This window comes from Prunus persica, chromosome G3 (genome assembly GCF_000346465.2).
Source record: "Prunus persica cultivar Lovell chromosome G3, Prunus_persica_NCBIv2, whole genome shotgun sequence".
NCBI lineage: Eukaryota > Viridiplantae > Streptophyta > Magnoliopsida > Rosales > Rosaceae > Prunus > Prunus persica.
This window is the reverse complement of record NC_034011.1, coordinates 1,066,488-1,093,089: the sequence shown is the minus strand read 5'-3', so window position 1 is coordinate 1,093,089 and position 26,602 is coordinate 1,066,488. Positions and strand designations below refer to the sequence as shown.

Genomic DNA, 26,602 nt, shown 5'->3' with positions numbered 1-26,602 from the left:
CAAATAAAAATTGTTTCATGCATCATGTGTGTAGAACTTAAAAAAAAGTACTTTTTAGGAGTAACAGAAGTGACTCCAGGACCTTTGCTACAAACGAAAGTGAAGTTAATGGACCATAGAAAGTTGTGGGACTAAAGCTCAAGTGTATACCAAGTTCAGAACCACAGCTCCTAAAAAGCCATATTTATAGGGAAGAGAGAGAGAGATTGAAAAAATAGACTGATAAAGCTATTAAATATTGTCATTCCCGAACAGGGAAGAATACAAAAGACCCAACGAATGTGATGAGGCACAAGTATAGTCATATAAATAGAGAACCATTCGAAAGAGCAGTTAAGCTACAATGAGAGTTGCATGTCAGCTATTCGAACTTTCAACAACATATGTAAGAGTAAATACAAGAGTAACAAATCTTAACGTCCTTCATATAAATAAGTAGTAGAAAGGTCAAACAATACTTTTATGGATCATGTAATAATAACGTAAGTGTCTACATCAACCAACACGCCAATCAAATAAAAACGTAGAATCTCGCGGTAACTTTAATAAATTTATATCTCAATAAATTCTTCAATTCAATTAATGTAATGTTATGAAAAATAATAATTAATAGGAAAACATGTAAATAATGTCTATATATTTATTATATGAAAAGAAAAAGTGCATGTTTTTAATATTTTGGTAGGTTTTATATTTTTTAAAGTAAAATTAAATGTTTTGAAAACCAATATAGAAAAGGAGATTGTAGCTTTGATGATTGAGTTTGACGAGACTGCTGGAGAGAGTTTTGATGATGTGGCTCACCTATTTTAGCATTCTAAAATTGTTGAAGAGGCTATTAAAGATGCTCAAACGATGCCTTTTGTCCATGCAAACGCATGAATAAATTCGTCGCAATAGCCTACTACAACAGGCCTTCAACGTGGAAAGTTGAAATTCGTTGCTGAAGCCCAATGAGGAAGTGACAACAAAACATATTTCCTCACTAAAACTTTTAGGGAGATACTCTCAAGTAACATTCCCTATTACTGTCGATCTTGTCCTATTATCGTTAGCAAATACTTTTTGATAGTCTTGATTATGCATACACTATTGATACTATCCATTGAAAAGAAAAGAATTCATTTCTTAGTGAGAAAGGGTCTTGTTCATAATGGTGGTCTGAGAGCATCTGAACATGCAGCCAAGACTTTTACTGGCTTCGCCATTTGGCAATGAAGTTTGGAAAGTCATGTGTCTTCTATATCTGTTTGAAAATCCATTTTGCAGATTTGGTAGTTTTGTTAAAGACAGCACAGAGCCCCCTCGATTCTTGTTGACCTCATCTAGTATTTAGCTGTTACTCTTCGGTGTAGTTCATTACTCATTAGGTGTATGAAACCAGAACAGATTGAAAACTTTCCATAAAACCCAAATTCATAAGGAAGAAATCCAAGACAACCCAGAATCATAGAAACCAAATTAACGTAGATATCTCTGTCCTAATTGGGCTAGTTTCGAAATTAATTTGGTGTCCTTATATGGGATTTTGACCAACCTCAGATATTCATTTTTTTTATCTGGATGTTGGTTGGATGGCATGTGTGAATTAATTCCTTGTTAATTTATACTTTCATATATGATGTGTGTGTCTATGAGTTTTGTGTTTGTGTGCCTCTTATTTGGTTTCAGAAAGAAAAGCTTTTGTTTTGTGTGTGGTTTTGTGTTTTCTTAATGTGGTAGAGAATGGAGTTGCCAAAGGGAAATGCTGGAGTATCAGGTGATGAACAAGAACCATCGAGTTCTCGCAGGGGCAATAAGAAGTATCATCGCCATACTTCTGAACAGATACAGCGACTTGAAGAGTGAGAATCAATAACTGCTTTTTTTTATACCTCAACTCATGTTCACATATAAAGGACAACATCTTCACTTGACCTGAATGTTTTTTTTACCTTTTTGTTTCAGTATCTAATTAGATCATCATTTTCCTGAGATGTGTTTCTTGAAGATTATGATTTTTGTGGGATGATTTTTATTTGTTTATCAACTTTGTGGAATTGGATTTCTATAGGATGATATACATGTCCAACTTCTGCCTTCTTTACTTCATAACACAGATTTGTTTTTCCAAAAAGAAAACAAAGAGAAGAAAATACATGTGTAGATGTTAAAGACGTTTCTGCATGTACTGTCTTCTGATATGTCTGCACTCTCTTCTAAATCTTCTAGTTAGAGATTTTTTTTTTCTTCTGACCCTCGCTAGTAATTGGGTGTATATCCCAGATCAGTGCTTGTTTTGAAGGTTTTCTTCAAAGATAGACCTTGATCTGCATTCCAAGAAATTCTCTCTCTTTTATACCATTTGCTTGAAGACATATCTATCTCTCAAATCATTTGATATTTGAAATTAATCCTTGGTATCCTCTTTTCACCAATATGAGGCTTTTTCGTTTTTTCTATCCCCTTCTTTGTATCACTTCTTCAAATGATAATGGGGTTCTCTTTGGTGAAGATTATTCAAGGAGTGCGCCCACCCCGATGACAACCAGCGTCAACAGCTGAGCAGGGAGTTAGGGCTTGAGCCAAGACAGATCAAGTTCTGGTTTCAAAATAAACGAACACAGACAAAGGTTCTCCATTTTTCTCACTTCGACGACATGCATGCTTAGCAATTTGTTTTTTCATTTTATTCTATATTGCATGTGTAATGGTGAATCTTTCTGTACTTGGTACATTTCAGGCTCAAAATGAGAGAGCAGACAACACTGTTCTTCGCGTAAATAATGAAAGAATTCAATGTGAAAACTTTGCATTCCGAGAGGCCCTAAAGAATGTGATTTGCCCAACTTGTGGTGGTCCACCGTTTGGTGAAGAAGAGAGGCAGCTTTGTTTGCAGAAACTTCAGCTGGAGAATGCTCAATTGAGAGAAGAGGCAAATATTTAGAACACAAATAATTTCTGACTATGCACTATAATTTAATCAGATCTTTAATGTAAATTATTGTACATTATATTTATAGGTGGATTCCCTTTATTGATGTCTAGTTAGGAATATTTTCTTTTGCAGCATGATAAGGTAGCCAGCCTTCTTTCCAAGTATATTGGGAAACCAATATCACATATTGATTCGTTGGCATCCGCTGCTGGATCCTCATTTGATTTCTCATCAGGAAGTTCCATGAACCAAGGGATGGGAAGCCCTCCCCTTAGTCTCAATCCTACCAATCCTGCAGTTGCTAATAATGCTGCATTAGCTTATCAATTAAAAGAAATCCCTGAAATGGAAAAGACACACATGGCAGATACTGCTGCCAGTGCCATAGAAGAACTGCTCAAAAGTTTTGAGATCAATGAGCCCTTGTGGATCAAATCGCCGGGTGACGGGAGATATCTCCTCAACCGTGACAGCTATGATAAGATATTTCCAAGGCCGAACCACTTCAAGAGCTCCAGTGCTCGTGTCGAGTCTTCAAAAGATTCAGGAGTAGTGTCCATTAGTGCAGAGCACTTGGTTGACATTTTTTTAGACTCCGTTAGTGCTATAACTCTTACTTGCCATTATTTCCTATATATTAAGCCGCCACCACCACTCTGTAGTGCTGGTAAGATCAAAGAAGTTTAAGCACAATTGTTTAATTTTGCAGAGTAAATGGGAAGATCTCTTCCCTACAATTATCACAAACGCTAAGACGATTCAAGTACTTGAAAGTGGAATGGTGGGAAACCAGAGTGGCCGCCTGCAGCTGGTATGTATAAAGTCATTGTTTGGTTCAGTTTTTAAATTATTTTCCTATAGTTTATCATGACTAGTCATACAAATCAAATTGCTTTAACACAGATGTATGAACAAATGCACATTCTCTCACCATTGGTGCTGTCGCGGGACTTCTACTTTCTTCGCCATTGTCAGCAGATTGAAATAGGCACTTGGGTGATTGTGGATGTATCGTATGATTTCCCCAAAGAGACTTCTGCATGTCAAACTCGATCATGGAGACTTCCTTCCGGATGCATGATTAAAGACATGCATAACGGATGTTCGAAAGTAAGTAGCTTCGTCTCTTTAACCATATAATTACATCTACATGCAGTACTAGTACTAGTTCTGAGAATACGCTTGCCAAGCTAATGGGAAAAGGCCAAGAGAACATCTCAGAATTCCTGTATTCTTAGTTTAAGACATTTTCTACTTGGAAGAGTTGTGTCATAAATATTGGCTGCATCCATGATAGGTGACCTGGATCGAGCATGTCGAAGTAGACGACAAGACACAAACCCATCGGCTCTATAGAGATCTTATATGTAGCAATGTTGCGTATGGCGCTGAAAGATGGATTGTTACTCTTCAGAGGATGTGTGAGAGATTTGATTACTCAATGGACGAGGTTGCACCTGGTTGTGAGTTTGGAGGAGGTAAGCCTACCAGAAAGAAAAAGAAAAATCTATTGGGTTATGTGATCATATGTCTAGTTCTCTTTTCTAGCCTGATCATTTCGTAATGATTTTGAGTTCTGATGAGGACATGTTATCCGTTGTTTAGTGATTACTACGCCCCAAGGGAGGAGGAGCACAATGAAGCTTTCCCACAGGATGGTCAAGAACTTCTGTGGAATGTTGAGCATGGCAGGTAAACTTGATTTTCCTCAATTATCAGAAGTGCACAACAGCGGGGTTCGAGTCTCTGTTCGTAAAAACACAGAACCAGGACAGCCCAACGGCATGGTTGTCAGTGTTGCTACTTCTCTTTGGCTTCCTCTGCCGTCTCAGAATGTTTTCAACTTCTTCCGAGATGAGGAAACAAGACTTCAGGTTTCTAACTAATAAAAGGATCCTAACTTTGGTTCATATATTCATTTACCACTAATTAGAGGTTGAAATGTGACCTTAACAATGAGCTTAACTTGATTTGTCTCTCAGTGGGATGTTCTCTGTAATGGAAATCCAGTGCACGAGGTGACTCGCATTTCAACTGGAACTCATCCCGGAAACTGTATATCCATCATTCGGGTAATTTCCTTTCCTTCTTCCAGAGATTTATTTGTCCATGAAATATGGGGAAAACCGAAATTCATTTCATCAATGGTTTTTGTGGAGCAGCCTTTCATCCCTACAGAGAATAACATGGTTATGCTTCAAGAGAGCTACATAGACTCTCTGGGGGCCTTGGTTATATATGCTCCAGTTGACATACCAGCTCTCAATATAGCAGTATGTGGTGAGGATTCTTCCAAGATACCCATACTTCCATCGGGGTTCGTAATCTCTGGCGATGGCCATCCCGAAACTGGGCCTGCTGCAAGCAATGGCAGGTCAGGTGGTTCACTTCTTACAGTGGCTTTCCAGATACTGGTTTCCAGCCCCACATCTTCAAAGCAGCTCAACATGGAGTCAGTGGCAACTGTCAATACTCTTATCAGTTCCACCGTTCAAAAAATCAAGGCTGCTCTCAACTGCTCCGGCTTGGATTAACCTATTAGTTGGCTACCTGTGGCTGCTATGCTAAAGAATAAAACTAGTCCGTAGGATTAGGCTGAGAAGTTTTTCTTTGTGACAGACAGCAGCAATGTTAGGCTGTTCTTAGACTCATTTTCAAATTTCATTTTGGATAATTGGGTATTTTTAAGAGGACATATTTGTTTTTCATCCATGTAATGACATGACATAGGGGCCTTCCTATTTATTAGGCTGATATTTTATTTTCATTTTGCTACTATAAAATAGATAGCACCACCATCCACATGTCGTAAACTCAGTAGAACGTAGTACCATGTGTTAATCGCCACGTGGTGATACCGTGTTACTGTATAATTTGTCCAGCAGTTGGAGCTGCTCACCTCCCAATGGTGAGAAGACCTAATTATATGGTTAAAGAAGCGAAGCTACTCACCTTGGAGCACCCATATGGTTAGAGAGGCCAAGCTACTCGTTGGAGCATCCCATTAGGCACGTCTTCAATCATGCATCCAAAAGAAACTGCTCACAACAGTATTGCGTGGCCTGAAAAATCAATAAACAGAATATCATTAGAATTAATCTCCTTTGAATAGACTATGATAATACCAATAACCAACTATTATACCTGATGCACTTATTTTACACTATTGCTAATTATATATTCTCAATTAATGACACAAGCTTTGTTATATTTGGCTATCCAAAACCAATCTAAATAAGACGAGTCCAGTTTTCATGTTAGCCTTTTCCCTGTGCTTTCTTATCACCTTTCTAATTTATTGACATATGTCCTTACACTTAACGTCTAACATAACAATGTTAACTCTTTTAATAAAAATAAAATTAAAACAAAGCTAATTATTAAATAAAAAACAAAAACCAACAGCCTACAGCCCCACCCACACACACAACCTCAGCCAACTCCCCCACCCATCCAACATGGTCAGCCACCCCATCCCGCCGGAGGCAACCCCTCTCCTCCTTGCTGCCGGAAACACCTCATTATCTCAATATCCCTTTCTCTCTCTTTCTTTCCTACTTTACCATTTTCTTCCCCAAACTCAAAACCCCAACAACATAGTCAATCTCATCTGTTAAAGCCTCAAACAAGAATGACATTAAAGGGCTTCAAATTGTAGGATGTTTTGTGCAATGAACCATATTATTTTGTGGCCTCAACAGCCCCTTCATCTTCACGGCATCTCAAGTTAAGAAAACAAGGAACACACATACTCAGTATTCTTCACCTTCAAACCTCTGATGCAGCCAAGCCTATGTAATTATGATAGAGATATTGAGATCCCCCCAGGACAGAGAAGAGGAAGGTTGCTGTAGGCGGTAGCTAGGAGAGGGGTTGCCGCCTACGAGGTGAGGCAGGTTGGATGGGTGTTGAGTCTCAAAAAATTCACGGTTGGGTCCGAATAAATTCTCGGCCCAGTGCGACACTTAATTAAGAAAAGACCCGGTTCGGAGCACCCGAAATTCATCATGCACGCTTGCACGAGCCACGATCACGTGCCATGCCAAATAAATATGCAATCTGTCACGCTAAAAATTAAGATAAGCTTATAAAATACACTAACTCTACAAGCCCATGCTAATTACCCCGTCAAGCATCATGTCCCTTTTCAAGGACGATAAAATTAAAGCACGCCGATTGACGTGCATGCCAAGCAGGAAATTATTATTTCACACCCAACCATGCTACAAGCTTAAGTGGGCCCAAGCCAAGCAAATGCTCGGGGCTTGCTTGAGTGAGTTGTGGTATGGATGGTAACAAGCTTTCATGAGGCCCATTGATGAGCAGAGAAATGGAAGTTTTGGGCTGCTTGGGAGCCCCAAAACTCAAGCCCATTTCTTGAGCCCAAATATGTGAGTAAGCATAAAGGAGAGAAATAGCCAAATACTTCAGAAAAAAATTGGCCCATCACCTTGATAAAATAGCATATCACCTTAATAAGATAGCCTATAACTTTAGAAAATTAGCCCATTCTCTTAATGAGCTAACCCATCACCTTAGGAAAGCCCAAGCAACCAAGAAGAAAATATATGCAATCTCCAGCACATGGCTGGAGAGAAAAGCGTCGACAAAAGCCAAAGCTGCCTATGTATGTGAACTGTTGGGAGGCTCCAACATGTGGGCAAAGCAAACCTCAAGGCAGATAGTTCAAAAAATCAGAGGATATTGGCACGTGCAGGAGAAAAGGCAGCCTTCAGACCAGCCAAAGATATCTATCTTCTTCCTTTACCAAACCTTGCCATGAAATAGGGGAGGAAAGAAAGAGAAGTGATAACCAAAGATAGGAAGTCACCACTGAAGCAGCTGCGGGAAAAGCCCTTAGAGTTCCCAAAAACCTTGTCTTGGTGTGTTTGGACAGAGGAAAATTGCATAAAAGAGGATGAATCGAAAGGAGAGAATAAAAAGGGAATGGGAGACTTGGAAAAATTAGATAGAAACCATTAGGGTTTCTTGGAATGGAGGAGTTTCCAGCGGCTATAAAAAGGGCCACCTCCTACCCAACACACAACACAGATTTGAAGAGCAAGCTTTATCTCTCACCTCTGAAACCTCTGCAATTTCGAGTCTCATCCTTCCATCTCTCCCATTTTCCCTTTTGGTAAACTGTTACAAAGCTTAACAGAGTTTTCGTCGAGCTGCCGAAAACTACTCAACACACCCAATATACATCCATCCCTATCTCTCTTCAACAAACCCACTTAGAATCCATTCCCCTTCTTTTTAGAACCTCTGTTTCTCATAGGAACTCACAACTCTCTCTCTTTAATGTTAAACTCATGATTGCTTTGCTTTCATGCCACAAGCCTCTCATGCCAAGCTAAGAATTTATTTGTAAGTAATTGTCTTTTTTGCTGGTGAAGATAACCAAGGTGCTTCCTAAGGCTCAATTACCCTTTCGAAACATTCTTGGGGTCTAATTCTTGAACTCAGACCCAGGGGTTGATTTTCACATATTTGGCTCTTTACAGCAGCTCAGGCCCGCAGTAGTTGCCGGAACGAAAAAGCCCCTACAATTGGTGGGTTGACTCTCCAGGTTGGGTGGTAGGCCTGTCGGTGGGTGGGGTTGTAGTGGTGGTTGCTGTTTTTTTCTCTTTTTAATAATTATTTTTGTATTATATTTTTATTAAAAGAGTTAACATTGTTATGTTAAAAGTGAAGTGTAGGGACATGTGTCAATAAATTAGAAGGGTAACAGGGAGGCACATGAAAAAGGGTAACAGAAAAATTAGACTCAAATAAGACATACAATTACTCCATTTGTATGTATCAGTCATGAAAAACTAATCTAATACCTTTAGGTGGCTCTTAAACATTGCGATGCAAATCAATATACTTATGATGTTGAAAAGAAGGTTCAATGTTTTTTTTATAGGCTTAATTATTGTTTTACCTCCTATAACGGACGCTCGGTCTCACTTTACCCCCTGAAACTAAAATTTTCTCATTTAATCCTCAGAATCTCTAAACATTACTGAAATTTTCTCACTTTACCACTTCCATCTACAAAACCGTTAAGTGTGCTGATGTGGTGTGAGCATTTTAGTAATTTGAGCTCCTCTCCCCCCCCCCCCCCCCCCCCCCTGCCTCCCCATCCAACCCTCATGGCACCTCCATCACACCCCACCCCTAATTAAACCTCATCGCACCAATCCACCCCCTCCTCTATCTCGGAAAGGGAAGAGAGAGCCAAAGAGACACAAAGAGATAGATAGATAGACATAGACAAAGATTGGTGAGGAGAGGCATAGAAGTTGATTTGGGCGTCTAGATCATATTTGAGGATGGGGATGATTGGAAACGGAAGAGGGAAGTGGGGTGACGAAAGGGGAAGTGGGAGTGGGGTGGTTAGGTTGGGGTGGGTGCTTTGGGGATAAGGATAAGCATAAAGGGAAGAGGGGGAAATGGGGAAGATGAAGGTGAGGGTTGGTGAGTTGGTGTGGAGGCGAAGAAAGAGAAGAAAGGGTTTGTTAACCTTAAAAAAAAAATTATAATAGCCTTTTATTTAGGCCTTTTTACTGTAGTGCCCTCAGGAACTATTGTCAGATAGTTCCACTTTGCCCCTGGAAGTTGAAGTGGCCCACTTTGCCCTATTGACCAAGGTTTGGTGTTCCACTTTGCCTTATATCATCATCTTTATTCATAACTCCATTAGTTTTGATGATGTGGCAGGACTATTTCAATCTTTTTACCATGTGATCCTATACTCCCAATCTGAACTTTGTGACATGGTAAAAGTAGTGCCCACCCCTTAAACTTTTCTCTCTCCTTAAATTTCTTTTTTCATACATTGTCTTTCACTTGCTTTGCCTAATGGCAAAAAGGTCTGCAAACCCTAAAAATTAAGCTTCCCCAATGAAAACGAAGCTGAGCCACAAACCCTATGGCCACAGTACAATCAAGAGCAATGCAGAGCCCCAAGAATATGACGACGATAGCTCACAGGAAGATGATGATGTTGATAAAGTAGAGTTGGATGATGGCGTGGAATGTGAGAAAGAGTTCAACTTCACGGTCTCTTCTAGGCCTAGCCATGACCGTATGGACGACCCCAGCCTCACTATGTCTCCCTCCGACAACTTGTTATTCAAAGGGAAGCTCATGCCCATTGAGCATCTGAAGATGCACATGCCACATCAACACATTTAGCTTTATTTTTTATGGGAGTAGTAAAATGAGAAAATTTCAACCATATTTAGAGATTTTAGGGGTTAAGTGAGAAAATTTCAGTTTCATGAGGTAAAGTGAGATCGAGTGTTTGTTTGAGTAGTAAAATAATTAATAGTCTAAATGATGATCAACAAATAATAAAAAAGGAACACTTGTGCGTAGTCTATTCAACATACATCACTTCACATCATTTCATGTATAAAAAAGGAACATATGCATACCAATAATAATTCCTTTATTTACTCATTCGAGCCTCCAACGAAAAAAAATATATGGTATGTTTGGGAGTACTTCTGTAAGGGTTAAAAGCATTTCTAACAGTATTTGGCAAAAACATTTTGAAGTGCAAATAGGTCATAGAAGCACTTTCTGGAGAAGCACTTGGAATTTCTTATGAAAATTTCAACGTTTTTATAATTCATGCGCTTTTGCTAGAAGCCCTTATAAGCATAAGTGAATCCTAAAGACGCATTCCTAAACGAACTCATAATCTTTCATGATTCAGTGCAGTGTAAAAGTAAAACATCAAATTTAATCACCATAAAAACATAATAGGTATGATTTAATCAATACAAATCAAACGCCAAAATCCATAATGGGAATATCATGAAAATTTCAACCATAACTCTAATATGTAAAGCAGAAATCCAAGATCCAGAATTTGATAGTTTTTAAAATAGCTTTCAATCAACATATAAAGAAAGAAACATACCTTGGCCCATGATTGCAAACTTAATGGAGAAGAAGATTTGAGTTAGACTAGTTTGTTTATGAGGTGCCGATACAGAGGAAATAGGTTTCACTCTCTTCGCTTTTGTAATTTATAATCTAATATTTATAGGCAGGGGGATTAGTTTCTTAATAACCCTAATTCTTTAAGTATTAGAGTCTGTGACATAAAGGTCCCTGATAATTTTCTAAATGGCATACAAACCTTCCACCTCTTCTTTTTTTTTTTTTAACAAATAAGGACATCCAACATATTTTCTTTACCAACCAAGGACATTCAACATATTGTTTACATGAGCGATAATTTACATTCTACTTGTCCAAGATTGTTCGACATCGATCTCTTGACTTTTTAAATCTCATGTGTGTAGAAGAATTTTGATGATATGTGTTTGGTTATGTCACCTTTGATAACCTTTCTTTGAATTGAGTTATAGAAGGAGCTTTGAACATGATCTTTTGTTGTTTAAGGAAGATCACATGTACTCCGAATATGATGGACTTGAGATCCTAATAACCATAAACATTTTGGCTTCATGGAGCAGTACAAGAGTTTCCAAATGATTAAAGGATGGAACAACCAAAGTTTGTTTGGTAGATAGCCATGAGATCATTGTACTGCCATAAGTAAATACATAACCAGTTTGGGAGTTACTCTTGTGTGAATCCTCGAGATATCGAGAATCTATGTATCCTACAAGGTCTCGGTTGTGTTTTCCATATATATATATATATATATATATATATGTAAGGAAATTCTGAATTTTAGTAATGTGTTTTCATATAATTTCATTTATAATAGTGGCATATACTGTAAATTCCTTAAAAATTATAGACATACTAATTGCATATTTGGTGAGAGTGGAAGAGGGACTATACTTCAATTACATCTTGATGAAAATGGACCTATATCTAGGAAGCGCTTATTGAAGGCAGGTAAGGCCAGGTCCAAACCAGAAGTAAATTTGCTACTGATTTAGGGCAATATCAAAAAACAATAACAATAATGCTACGGACACTACATTACTGATTACTCATCAAGTCCGGAAATAATACATGGAGTATGACTTTCTGGATTTGTTCCAATAAACTCAGCCTTAGCAAATATTGTTTTAACATATAATGGCTGTGCAATAGGTATATAAATTACTTCTTTTATACGTAACTCATTGGATGCGAGCACATATGCGTGTGCGCCTCATATTCCATTTGCATGTGGCCTTGCATTTTGTCAATTGAATTCTGCTAAAGGAGATACACCATAATATATATATATATATATATTGTGATTCTTGGCCTTGCATTTGGTCTATTAATTGGTGGCCTTCATATTTGCCCAAAATAAGGAGGATTCTACTACTCCTAATACTACATTACAAAGGGCCTACTTTGATCACTTTAGGAGAAACTCCTATAGAAAACATTCACTTCCGACAACCAATTGTTTTCATAAACATACATTTGCTTAAAGTCTTGAAAATGTTTTCAACAGGGATTTGTTCTTGTTTGGTCCGATCAATTGGTCATTCATGCACGCTTTGGTGGTACATATTGCACCCGCTCATCTTCGCATAAATTCTGCAAAAAGATGAACCAAGTAAAGAAATCAGCTAATGCATTATGTAACAGATCGAAATACAATGGGAAAAAAAGAACGCAAAAATCCAAGTCATGCAATTAGTGCTAGAAGTTCAACCCTCCCAATACAAGCAATCTCTATGGATTTGGAAAGTAAACAAGACACATGGAAACTGTCCGTGAATATCTGTACACATGGCCGGTTTAAGCTCCAATGCCAATGATAATGAAATGGGAAGGAACAAGCGGACGATGAGTTACTTATATAATGCAAAGTCCTAACACTGAATTGCCCCATTTGGCTTTCATGGTACATCTATCTATGTAACCATGACTGCGAATGGGATTATTACAGAACTGATCCTCATGAATGATAAAATCATACAGCAGTTTTCACAATATAAACAGATTAAAGGACCAATTTACACCTCACGGGAAGGAAAAGGGAAAGGGAGACTAAACCATTAGATATGCTCTGTGGCTCAACGATTGACAAATAAAAGAAAGAGAATTTTCCAACAACAGCACTGTGTCCTAGCTATAGTTTCTTTTACAGTTAAAATTAAATACTTCAACCATGAATATACAGAACACGTTACAAAAGCCAGTCATATCTGGCTGGACTGTTAAACAAAGTTCCACAAGCTGGAATTCTTTCTTTACTCCTAAAGTTATGTACGAGACAGAGTTTTCAAGGTACTTGTAAATTCGTTTGAAAGATCTGGTAGCTAACTAGCTACTGGACAAGTATCCCAACCGAAAGCCCACAATACACGAAATTATATAGTTAAATGAATTGACCACATTAACAAATAAAAAACAAGTGGCCGCTACCCAATTTATTGGAAATTTATATAACTAACAAAGCAAAATAGCAAAAGCATTGTGTTACCTGCAAATCCTCTGATAGAGCCTCTGAAACAGCAAGAGTGTAGACGCCAGGGACAAATTTTCCTGCAAAAAATTTAAATTCCAAAGCCAGTTCCAGATATGTAAATCAAATGCCAGATTGAATGCATAATCTAGAGCATGGAAAATTTCTAAAAGCAAAAAATGGAAGCACAGGGTCATTTAGAACTTCAGGGTCAGCCACAATGATATCAAGTGTTAAAAGAATGCATAAGAGACTCAAAAATAGATTTCAAGATGAAATATTTCACAAGCAAGCAAATTCCAGAAGAAAAGTAGAAAGAAGAGTAAAAGCAAAAGAATGATTCTCAAAATCACTTATTTGAAATGAATAAATTTATGAAACAAGACAAGAGCTGAAAGAAAAACATACCAATTCGGAGCCACCGTCCAGCCCAACTCCTAGTTGGATCCATCATTGAAATTATCCTGAAACCCAAGCAATGCGAACATGCAGGTCAATTGGCGATGACCAAAAAACAAGGAAGAAAATCAAAATCGTCTCAGAGAAGAAGAGTACGGACGACCGACCCGTTAAAATTAGGGGTGGTGCAATCGGAGATGCGCTCGTTATCATCGTGCAGATTGAAGAAAGGGCAGTTCTCACATCCCGATTCCCTGAACTGCATTTGAATTTGTATTTGTGTTTGTTTTGTACTCAACCAAAACCCTAAAATCTCTGAAATAGCAAAAACCAAAAGCAAAACTAAAACCTGACCTGATCGTACGTCTTGACGAGGCGGCAACGAAGGCAAGCTCTAAGCTCGTGGCCGAAGCTGGTCGGAATCTGGGCAGGTTGTGCGTTTCTCATCTTCTTTCAGCCAAAATAGACGCTCGTACACCAATTACGTTTGCCTCTTCTAATATGAAAATAGGGGCACGCTATATAGTGGTTTTTATTTTTGTTTCTTGGGTACAATACAACCTTCTAGAGTCTCTCCTCTCCTTTCTTTTATCAATTTAAAAAAACTTGTTTTCACTTCAAGCCAATGCCTGTTTATGAAAACAATTGGTTGTCGGAAGTGAATGTTTAGGGATTTCTGTTGAAGTGATCAAAGTAGCTGTTTGTAATGTAGTATTAGCATCTATTGAGAGTGATTCTGGAATAGCTAAAAGCGTTTTTTGATAGTAAAAAGTTTCAGACAGTGTTTAGTAGAAAAATTAATAAGTATTTGTGGGTTGTAGAAGCACTTGGATTTTTTATGAAAATTTCGACGTTTTTATAATAAAAGCGTTTTTACTAAAAACATTTATGAACAAAAGTGTTTTCTAAAGAAGCAGTCCCAAACGAGCCATTAGGAGTAGTGAAATCCTCTTTATGTTGAGAAAGTATGAAATCCACCAATGAACAGACAAAATGCAAGGCCAAGAATCACTGCATATATTATATGGTGTATATCTCCCTTAGTACAATTCAATTGACAAAATTTAGGACAGACCATATGAAAATGGAATATGAGGCACACCCAACCAGTTACATATAAAAGAAGTAATTTATATACCTATTGCACAGCCATTATATGTTAAAACAATATTCGCAAAGGCTGAGTTTATTGGAAAGATCCAGAAAGTAAATTCTACATGATGTGATAAGTAATGTGGATGTCCATGGTATTATTGCATCTGATATTGCCCCAAATCAGTTATTATACGAGAATTTACGAATTCTTTGATAGATTCATAAAGAAGCACAACATTAGCAATTTGCTTCTCTTTATTGCCAACATGCGAAGTGTAAAAACATCCTCCTTGTGTACATTATCTGGTTATTACTAACATCAACCCAGTGTTATTACTAAATCCTTAAATTGTCATTTACGGTCATACTGCTACATTTTATAATATAGGCGGATGATAAAGTTGATATTTAAATTTAGGGTATAAGATTAGTAAATTAAAAGACAAATAAATTAGAAGATCTTTCTCGAACACAGTATCAGGCAAGCGATTCGATGGTAGTATGTATAGTTTAAAAGGATGGACAATGACCAAATCCTGCTTTGCTATGGGAGGCCCTACAAAGAATATTCAATCTACTTTCTCCTTCATTGCCTAATTATGACACGGATTAGAAGTACAAAGAAAAAAAATGCCAATTATGAAGAAACACCAATACATAACTAATATGTTATGCTCTGCCTTGGCATTAAACTTTCATTCATAAACAGTAGGGTTAAACATGGAAACCAGAGACCTTGACCAAACTCATATGCAACAAAAATTGTAAAACATTTATTTCCCTATCAGAATAATCAAGCATGGCACAACCACAGGACTCGATCTTCAACTTGAGTATGCTCTCTGATTCATTCCAGAACAAGAAACTTAGAGGTCCTCAGGGCCATTGATATCCTGCACAGAAGTGCAAATAACCAGCACATCAAACAGTGACCGACCATAATCAACGTAATAGAGAGAAAAAGTACAATGGTCTAAATCTAAACTGACTGTGTTTTACCTTGTTCTCAAGCACAGCATTATCAGGAATTTCCAACTTCACCCCAGATTTTGCTGTGATAGTTACTTTCCCCTTCATTAAATAAAAACAAAATGGCAGACAACATTAATATGCCATACATAACCATTGAATTATTGTCTATGGAAAGGGTGAAGGGTTCCCAGAAGAAAAATGAAAAGAGATCAATAACGGACATGGATGGTTAATAATCTATGTTGCAATCTAGTAGACATGGACAAACCACAAACCATATAGAAGAGTTGTGGTGGGGGGGAAGCAAACTATGACCATATACTTGTCTACATGTATGTAATTAAAAATTCCACCAACATCAAAATTTCTCCTTTTTTCTTTCTTTTTCCTTTTAATCTCCCGATCCAATTCATTATAACTTAACTAAAGGTCAAATATCAATAACTTTTCATCAAAGTCAAATACTAAATTCGACCAGGATATTGGTGGGCATGACCTCAAAAAAAAAAAAGATGCAACTTTTAAGTTATTGGGTACATGCATACCTTGAGAACAACGCCAGCACCAAACCACACATCACCAGACACCTTAAGGCTATCGAGCTCAAGGATGCTGGGAATTGACTTGAATCGACTCAAGAAATTGCCAACCTATAAGGAAAGAAATGATCACAATCATTATCAAGAAGCAGCGACATCAAAAAGTCATGAGATCACTACATTAAATACTCACCTTCTTAAATTCAGGCCCCAGTTCAATAGTTGGATTTGCAGGATTTGTTCTAGCTTTGTTCCGGATAACAAAGCCATCTTCTAAGGTATAAAGGTCAGACTGCAAAAGAAGATAGATACATGCGTTAGACAAGCCTGAAATCATTAGTAAAGATCCAAGATCTAGAATTGGGAAAAGAAGGTTACCTGGACAAGAAGCAAATCAGAAGTTGCCTTCACTGGAAGAAATCGAGATCGAGGTACATTGATACCAATAGCATGATTAAAGAACTGGTCATTGGAACGAATCATTAAAAGATCAATTCCTATAGAAAATTGAACAACAAGCTTTAACTATCGATAACATCCTAAAATGAATTGTATTCAGTACCCTGATTGCTGCACCAGCCGCAGTTTCTAGCTGAAGAACTTTGACTCCATCCACTTCCTATAAACAAATCTAAGCATCAGAAAACCAGAATCTTGGCACAATGAGGCTTCATATGAAAAATGTATACCTTCGGGTTTGGGATAATTTCCATCTTAAGTGCATCAGCTTCCACGAGCCTTTTAATTGCATTCAAGTTCACCCACCTGAATGGTACTTTGTTAGCATACAACTGATGGATGTTTACAAGATTTGGGGTAACATGACTTACAAATTATTTGTGTTGAAAATTTTGAACTTCTCTATGGACTTGAATTCATTGACCTGTTTCAAAGAAAGCACCCCATATCATCAAACTATAAACTGGGCAAATCTGTATTGTAAACAGGAATGTGCTTGTATCATCCAACGCAAGGATACAGGTACAACACCTAATTTCCAATAAAAGGAAGCAAACCAAAGGCCAGGTCATTGTTATCAATTGTCAAGGATGACAATGCATCACTCAAGACAGCATCATGATGAAGATAGAAATTGAGAATAGTAAAAGGGATAAATTGGCACTTGCAGTGAATCAAGGAGGAGCGATTTCTATTTTCAATATGTAGAAAATTTTATTGTAATAGATAGAACTGCATGTTCTATACAAAACTTTGAGCTCCATTTGTACTCTATTTATTTAGAGATATCAGAAATGAGGTTAAAATGTGAGTGTTTTACATTACATACAACTTCTTCTACATTGCTCTCCAATTGTATGAACCATGATTAAGTGGCATGTAGTATCCTCATCTTTAAACCTACTGAATGTACTACTTATTGTCACAATTCAAGGCTTAAAAAAGAAATCCAACCATCCATCCTATTATCCATTTGTTTAGTAGATTTGTTAGTTTGCAATCTTCTTATCAACAGCTATGTTCAAATGCCTATATCTCACCACAGAACTTGCAGTGAATTATTCAGCTCTACCAGTCCCACCACACTCAAAGTGTTGGCACTTCCCGCAAACCGGATTTCCACGTCGTTTTGGTGGTATTATTTTAGAAAAATATATTAAATTCTTGGGTTGAAAACTAACGATAATAAGATTGATTGGTTACAATCCTAAATCTCCAATGATTCAATTATCAAAGGCAGTTGAACCACCTCCGCATAAATTCCCACCAACACAATGCCTTGAAAAACAAAGTAAGTCATTCTACACGAACAACTGCTTTGTTACGTATCATCTCGTCTGCCTCCCCCTACTACTTCAGCGGTTCAATTAGCGTACAAGTAGGAATTCTATCTATATAGTAATAGCTGCTATCTGTAGTGAGATTAGTAAATAGCTGCTATCTGCAGCAAGAACAAGATGACAAACTAAATATAAGGTGGGGTGGGCAGTACAACAATAGAAACACAACTTACATGTGCATCAGGGACTTGAGCAATTTCCAGGAGCTGCACAAGAACATCAGATAAAAGGAAAAAGGTCATGCATAGCCAGAGTTCTCAAAAATGTTGCATCATAATGGAAAGAAGATGCATTCACATTGAGTTAATGCCATTCTTTAAAAAAAGGGGTTAACCAGGAGAATCTGCCAGCTGACCAATCAGGTTTTCATTTAAAGGCCATTCGCTGAAAAAAAGAGCCACAAAAGGGGAACTGGGCCATTCAACCGTGAATTAGGTTAACCAGCTCACAGTTCTTGAGAACCAGCCAGTTCAACTAGATTGTCTTCACAAAATCCCATTGTTTTGGGTGATCAAGGTTCGAAACTGATGCTTATATGTGAAATATAAGGTCATTTACTACTAAATCACTGCCACATCTGTTGTCCCATAGTGACACTTTTTATATTATCTCTTTATTTCAACAAACTACAATGAAAAGGATGTTATTTTGTTATTAAGAAGACTAAACTTCTAAATATTTGAAAACGTGCAATTAAAAAAAATGATGATGAAGAAGAAGAAAATAAAACGCTCATAAACAAACTTCTTGAAATAAAAATAGCTTGATAAAAGTACGCACTGAAGAGATGTGGAGAGGCCACCAAAGTTTAGTAATAATAATTTCTGCTTCATAAGAAAGAAGTCAAAATAGAAAGTTTTCAATATATCATAGCCCAATGGATAAAAAATTTGTACCTGAACCCTTCCCTCATAAGAGATCAGAGTGCCACCCTTCACATCTGCCAATGTTTTTGGTGTAACCTGCATAAATAAGAAAGATATGTAGAAACTACTTTGAAGATGAAAAGGTAATACCAATAACCTTTTCATACCTCCATGCAGTATTCGTTCTTTTTGTGGATCAAATGATTTAGAATTTCTATTGCATCCGGTCAAGGATAATAACATCTAAAAGGACTTCTTTTATCAAAGTGAAAGAATAATATATCATACACAGTGAAGAACCATAATCTAGAAAGTAGACGTGCCAATCTGAACCACAAATAGGATACTCAAATCAACAACAGCACCCAAGTTGTCCGAGTTAGCAACAAACACGTATTCCTTACCCTGAAAAATAGAGAGAGATGCAAGTGCAGGAAAAATTATACCTGGGACATGAGCATATAATAAAATGATCACAAAAGGCATCAAGAGACCAACCTGTGACAATAACAGATCAAGTTTGCCGCTATTCTTTAGGGATGGGAACACATCACCATGGCCAGGAGGATACCTTCATGTGCATACAATGATCATGAGCAGAAAGAATGGGACGTTGCATGAAATTTCACTCGATATAAAATTAGATTCCTACCAACTATCAATTACAGGGCTTAGGTGTTTTTTTTAAATCTAAATCACTACATCACAATGACAAGCCCACTACCAAGGAAAACAAAACGTTCTAGTGTTAAATATGCGAGTGTTAAAGGCAACAATATTCACGCAGGTTCGTGGTCACTCAAACTACTAGACAAAGAACGAATACCAAATTCTCATAATAAAAAATAAAGAAAAAGCTAGTTGCACCACAGAAGTCCTTTTGTTAACATGTGTAAAAGGAAAAATGTTCATGAGGGATCCTGGTTACTGAAACCACTAGAAAAAGAGAGTAGACAAAATATTATATGAATTTGTGCCATAAAAAAAATTTCCTTTTCCCTATTAACTACACTGGTTTTGACCCAAAAACAATAATTACACCAGGTTACAGGAAAGCTCATAAACAAAACTTAGAACCTGCTCTGTATTATGCACTTTGGATAGGAGTTGGCCTGAAATATATGTGAGGGGAAAAGAAGTAAATGATACCAGGAGTGATTATTGGCTAGTAAGGCAGGATTTGTACAAGAAATGCATGCTGACTTTAGTTGTATGAGTTGATACAAGTTTGCCCCTGAATGTCTTCATTGTGGTGCCCTTTTTTATTGATATCATAAACTAGTCTAACAATCCCAAATGATATCAAAAGAAGGTAAAAGACAATTTAACAACTAGATTTCCTTCAACATATGAGAATACACAAATACACATGACTCATGGCGACATCATAACATAATTTTAAAATATAACTGAAAGTTGAAAGAGCATGGATCCACCATAGTTGTGCAATTACAATGTTTAATTGGTTTTATCAACAGCAATTTGCATTAACCATTTCAGAAAAGTCACAACAACCATATCAATGCTTTCATTTCATAACAACTAACTTCCTCGAACAAAACATAAAAATCATGTCAGACATGCATAAACACACACAGAAATATGATTGGCCCCACACACACATGAAATCATACACGTGTGTGTTTGAATACCAGACGGAAATCTCAGCAAAAGTATTAACAGATCATCAGGCACGGATTATATAGGCACCAAATACAAATAACAGTACAAAACTAAAAGCTAACTGGGAAACAATTGTGCATGAGCCCCAGAGTGAATAATAAAATATACCATCCATCCTTGCCAGTCTGTCCTTTGGATGGAAGTGGCGAAAAATCTTCAACAACCAGACGAGGATACTGACTCTGCACATCCAAAAAATATTGGAAAAGGTATAAGTTCAATGTTTTAAGTATTCAGTATACACAAGAATAAATAGAAAAGCACATGATCAAGAAAGGTACCACAGACCTGGTTAAAAGTATGAATCTGAACATTTGACTTGGTGTACTTTTCTACAATCTAATGGAGGCAAGACCTAGTTAGCTCACAGGCAAAATGTAAGGATGAAATAATAAACTACAGAAGTAAATACTCAAACCTTCTGTGTATCATCATGAGTGTTGAATGAGTTCATCAAAAGCAGGGGAACACTGCTCCCATATTTGTTATTGAGAGTCTGAAAATATTAGCTGGGTAAGCTGATATAAACATCGAGAGAGAGAGAAGAGAGAGGCAGAGAGAAAGAAAAGACAAAAAGATAACCTCAATCTGGATGACAATTAAGTCCAGAAATGTCAACCCATTTCGAACTTCAATGACAGACCTACATGACAAAGAAAATGAACCTAGAATCATTGATGTTATGGAAATGAGATAGACGATATACAGAATAGCACCCCATGATTGGGTCTCTTTTGTGTAGATGAACCAGATTTTGAACCAGAATTAGATTAGTATAGCAGTATCCATTACAGAATTCAAGTCTGGCGGATCTACAAAATTGCAAAGGCATTGAATGCAAAAGAAAATTCAATATCCAAGATCAGAACTCAAATAACATGTACACTTTTTCATCTATATCTGATATTTAAAAAGTAACTTTTCATTTAAAGCAATAAGAATATATAGCTTTCGTTACCAAATGAATATATAGATTTATATTATCAAACCTTACTACAAGGTTCTGGTCTGGGTTGGATTAGAACTAGCCAATGTTTGGTTTGATCCAATTAAAACTTGACATCAGGACACTAAAATGTTAATCCAAATATAATCAGGTTGGATTTAAATCTTTGACATGATGCATTACAGCACATCCACCAGTAGAGCAGTTCATCTACGAATTTGAATTATTCAATGCATTTTCAACGTGAAGAAATATTGCAAGATTGAAGCAACAAAACAATAAAGCAAAACACCTTAATAGTCAGGTACAACAAATGGAGGCCAAGCGGGGATAATCAAACTACTCCCTAGTCCCTAGTTTCTTTTGCAAAGTTAAAAAATAAATAATTGAGCCACAAGTTAATTGTGTAATGCAGATATGAAAAGGCATAACATTTTTAAATTAAAAAAAGGTAACATTCTCCTACATCAGGAATCCGAATCCCAAATCTAAATCAGCCAGTAAGATTTTTTGCATGGAACTGGTAATGAAATAACAATTGCCACCTTAACGAGCCATACGTAAACAAGAAAAAGAAACGTAATCAAAATGAGATTCGAAGGCATACTTGGGGCCAGTGCAACCCATTGTTGTTCCCAAACCTCCATTAAGCTTTAGCACCACAAGTTTGTCCAAAAGCGTCTTGATCTCCGCAGGATCTTTACAGATCAAGAATTCAAGAACCATAACCATAAGCATTTTACAATTCACAAATGTGAATCGCTAAATAAACAGAAAAATAAAAATGAAAGAAAATTTAAGATTAAGATTACCGTCAGGAGTAGGTGCCAAGCCATCATAAGGGACCACTACTTCATCAGTAGGAGTCTGGATCTTACTCCACTCCACATGTTCTGCTTCTCCTCCACTGTTACATGTTGTTGGATAACATTCAAACACAAAGATTCAATCAACATACACAAATTCATTAGGATTTGAGTCTCAAACTGATCATCATTTTCTCATCAACCAAACAGACCAAAAAAAAACAAACAAATTCGATTCGCACCTGACATAACGAGAGACGAGGTTGATGAATCCGTTTTTCTCATTGTCGCTGCAAAAACGAACAAAATCAAGCTCAGATCACATAGGAATCAGAAATTCACAACTGGATCCAACGAGAAACTAGACTAGCGCACCTGATTTGGCTCAGAGCAGCGACTTCAGATTTGAGCTTGTCGACGTTAGCGGTAGCTACAGCAGCCATTGGTGAAGAGCCTCAAAATTCTAGGGAGAGAACAAAAAGAAACGAGAGATGTGAGCTTCGAAATTGGACAGAGAGAGACAGAGAGAGGTGATGATATTGATACTGATATTGATATAAGCTGTGCGCACCTTGAAGAATGAGAGTGACTTTGAGATATAGAAATTCCGGAAATGTGTTTGTACTGTAGGATGTAGGGACTAAGTGAGATTTGGCAAAGTGTATATGGTTAACGTAAAACAGTGGGTTGGTTTCGCTGCGTAGTGATTTTTGATTTTGGTGGGGTAAAGAGGTTGGTTTTTATAATAACGAATAATGAAGATGGGTTTGGTTTTTGGGACAACGAATATGCAGGCGAATATGACGTTTTGGTTCCGCTTCGTCTAATCTGAGAAAAGAGTGGCGCCTCTTTTACGCCAACATTGACACCTCACTTCCCTCGTCCCACCAGTTTTGGGTTGCCACCTATCTAATCTGACTGTCTGTCTGTCAGTCTGAACAGTTGTTTCTCTCTCTCTAGTTTCCAATTTCCAATTTCCAATTCTATTTTGCTACCTTTGTCAATTATTCTCTTTTATCTTCTTTTTTTTCCTATGGAACATCTTGATTATCAGTTGTTCTACTACTATCGCATTGGGGGAATAAATTTGCATTTTATAGACGACTGTCAACTGTTGATGCAATAAAGTGGTATCACTCATTTACCGGAGCCATGATTCCGAGCCCATATACATCCAAAAGCAGAGTAAAGCTCATGGGCCCGCCAAGATCTCCTGCAAGTTGGCCCATGGGTGCTATCAGGTCCAAAAGCAAACCTACGATACTTTTATGTAGCTCACAACTGATAAAGCCCAAACAAGCAAATACTTGTAGTCCATGTTTTGTATTTGAAGCCCACTCCATGCTGCATCAGAAATTTGGCCCACATTATTCCAGTCTACCTAGCACTAGCAGCGCCCAAGCCACCCCATTCAATTGGTTTGAACTTCACTTCACCTACAAAGAGTAGCCCCGTTATGGTATTGCGTAGGCCCAAAAAACTAGAGAGGATCGCAATGAGCATAACACATCTTGAAGTTTTCATAAAGACAAAAACAATTGAGAGACTTTTCTCAAGTTTCATAAATTTTGGGTATCTGCAACTCAAACATTTCAACTCCAATCAAATTAATATTTGTTAAAGAATTTTTAGTGCTCGAGAACTCTAAACTTACAGCTTCAACGACTGAAAAAATCAAACTCTTGAAAGTTGTCAAACTCATACCTAACTTCACAAGTAGTACCATAAGTAACCATTACTTCTTAATGTGGAATATAATATTATTGAAATATCTGCAAAAACCCAAAGCTTTTCAATCCTTGAATAATACATTTTATGGTCACCCATTGGAGATGGATGTATAGTAGTGTGGGGAATTCGTACGTCTGCTCAAAAGACCTTTGGCACTAGTGACGGATCTATTAAGGTGCAAGGAGGTGTAGTTGTACCTTCTCTGGCCGAAAAAACCAATGTAGGTGCTTCAAATTGCCCATTTGCTCAACTGGTATATAAATTACCTTATTTCCAAATGTCTTTGTCTTTCTACTTTCACTTATTTTTATATTGCTCTATTTACTTAAGTTTACAATGTAAATAAGGAAGTACCCCCCATTTGGATTCAAATAAAAATACTAGAAAATCAAATTCCCATCAAATCAAAATATCAAAAATCGGTTTTAGTGCAAAATACGATTTAGGCTAAAAATGATAGCTCATTAAGTCAATATATACTTCATACTAAAATCCCATAAAATCAAGTTTTCTTATTTGATGTGAAAGGAATAAAAGCCGTCAAAAATTATCTTGAGAAAATGATTATTCCGAAAAACCATTTTTCATACTTAGTCAATATTTTTACATAAAACAATTTTTCATGTATGATATGAATGCATGAAGGGACTTATGGTCAATCTAGGTAAAAACCTTAAATGTTCAATCCACAAAGTTTTTAACTTTTCAAAATTGCACCTCCGCTAAAAAATTCTTGGGTCTGCCAGTGTTTGGCACCATGAAACTAAGAAAGAAGATAGTCATAGTATTTGGGCATAAACGTGTGGTGTGAGTCAAATAGACTATGATGTCTAAGTTAGTTCGACTATATGAAGAGAAAAATAGTTTTTCTTGGTTCAAGGAACAATTATCTTCATTAAGAGGCATAAATTGGTTTATATTTAGCTTTTTGGAGGCTGATTAATCTCCGTGATAAACTATGTGTTAGTGTTGATAGAGGTGTGACGACTCGTTAATGTGTACGTCAAGTCAATTAGCCGTTTAACTTGGGATATGTGAGCTATTTACCCAAAATAGGTGATCCCGTTAATTATTGATGTTGCAATTATTAGGGAGATCTCAAAGATTTGGGCTAATCTTTTAGAGGCGTGCAACCTAAAGGATAAGTTATATTAGGCTAACTTCCACATGAGTTTTTATTTGACAAAAATGTCTTAATGGGCCTTTCCATGTCTCATGGGCTCAAGCAGAGCCCGCGCTTCCCATTACCTCGACAAAGGAAGAGACATATGACAGTAATAAGCAATAATACCCACTACTCATAATTAATGGGCGATAAGATGTATCACATCTTCTCATGCCATTAACCAAGGGCAATTTGGTCTGTGTGGTCAACTTTTAGTCTGCACGACACCTTATTAAAATTGATCTACCACATTATTTGGGACCTAAATTGGCAAATTTGGAATGAACGGAGTAGAAAGAATCAACAATTATAGGGAGAAGTTAAAAAGACGAGCACTTGGGAGAGTATTCTTAGGGGTATTGCCCTAGCTAAGAGCTAAAAAGAAGTAGCAGTGAATACAGAGGCAAAAAGAAGATCCCGTTATTGAGCTCCCCCTAAGCGCAAGCAACTCCCTAACTTGGGCTAGCGTGCCCCTATTAGTCAAGTTTTGATTTGACGCTAGCCCCTACCCTATAGTTTGAAATTAGCTCTGAATCAAAGAAGCTAGCATAGCATAGCGAAAATATGCTCGACTTTTGAATTTAAAATAGATCTACCACATTATTTAGGACCTAAATTGGTTTACAAATTTGATTTCCCTAGCATTAGGACTTCAATTAGGTGCCAAAATTCGATAACTTCGTCAATTTTGCTTATTTGGTCAAATCTTTTCGTATAAGTAATCTCTACATTAATATGTTTGTTGAAGATCTCATGTACCTTATAGAGTCTAAGTTCTTCAAGCTATAGAAAGCCATAGAAAGCTATAAAGTTCCTAACTTTATGAATACTTTGTAAATTCTTTATACCTATGAACCAAACTATTGCAAGTCTCAGACTAGAAAATTTGAAGTGTAATTTAAACTCATAAAGTGTTTTTCAAAAGTGGCACAAAAATCCAATTACGTCGGAACACAATGGCAACTTTTTTTCTTTTAATTTTAGCCACAAGCTTAGCAAATCTTATATCTTAACCCATCTCTTTCATCCAATCTAGAAAAATAATGCTTCTGCCACTAAAATTGGTTTATTATTTTTGTCCAAAGCTGATATATTGGTCATAGGTGAGGATGATGACGCAAGCATTATGGATAGCTGAAGCAATGTCCAATGAGAAAACGTCAGCTGGAAGCCAATATGAAAAGAAATATTAAAAAAACCAGAAAAAAGGGTCACCAGTTTCAGCCACAAAGCGAATATCTAAAGCCAAAGATCTTGAGCCTCTCGTTGAATTGTTGACTGCAGGCTTCCACGATCT

The 26,602-nt window shown here is 37.0% G+C and overlaps 3 protein-coding genes across 3 annotated transcripts; 1 reads left to right on the top strand and 2 right to left on the bottom strand.

Annotated features, from left to right (window-relative positions):
• LOC18781879 (homeobox-leucine zipper protein ROC8) lies at positions 1,123 to 5,664 on the top strand. Its single transcript, XM_020560407.1, has 10 exons — positions 1,123 to 1,844; positions 2,495 to 2,612; positions 2,723 to 2,914; positions 3,050 to 3,514; positions 3,627 to 3,728; positions 3,821 to 4,027; positions 4,215 to 4,395; positions 4,523 to 4,791; positions 4,900 to 4,989; positions 5,080 to 5,664. Exons 1-10 carry the CDS (start codon positions 1,726 to 1,728, stop codon positions 5,449 to 5,451), a joined length of 2,115 nt encoding a protein of 704 aa, XP_020415996.1. The 5' UTR covers positions 1,123 to 1,725; the 3' UTR covers positions 5,452 to 5,664.
• LOC18783862 (transcription elongation factor SPT4 homolog 1) lies at positions 12,110 to 14,269 on the bottom strand. The gene is made up of 5 exons (XM_007215102.2): positions 14,058 to 14,269; positions 13,871 to 13,962; positions 13,713 to 13,768; positions 13,323 to 13,384; positions 12,110 to 12,430 (listed from the first exon to the last, which is right to left on the bottom strand). Exons 1-5 carry the CDS (start codon positions 14,148 to 14,150, stop codon positions 12,380 to 12,382), a joined length of 354 nt encoding a protein of 117 aa, XP_007215164.1. The 5' UTR covers positions 14,151 to 14,269; the 3' UTR covers positions 12,110 to 12,379.
• Positions 15,365 to 23,324, bottom strand: LOC18782008 (UTP--glucose-1-phosphate uridylyltransferase). The gene is made up of 22 exons (XM_007217163.2): positions 22,981 to 23,324; positions 22,785 to 22,872; positions 22,652 to 22,699; positions 22,416 to 22,510; positions 22,211 to 22,301; positions 21,240 to 21,300; positions 21,076 to 21,153; positions 20,946 to 20,996; positions 20,766 to 20,839; positions 19,473 to 19,545; positions 19,322 to 19,379; positions 19,142 to 19,188; positions 19,005 to 19,070; positions 18,282 to 18,314; positions 17,140 to 17,192; positions 16,999 to 17,074; positions 16,872 to 16,928; positions 16,688 to 16,771; positions 16,503 to 16,601; positions 16,316 to 16,420; positions 15,798 to 15,869; positions 15,365 to 15,691 (listed from the first exon to the last, which is right to left on the bottom strand). Exons 2-22 carry the CDS (start codon positions 22,850 to 22,852, stop codon positions 15,665 to 15,667), a joined length of 1,416 nt encoding a protein of 471 aa, XP_007217225.1. The 5' UTR covers positions 22,853 to 22,872; positions 22,981 to 23,324; the 3' UTR covers positions 15,365 to 15,664.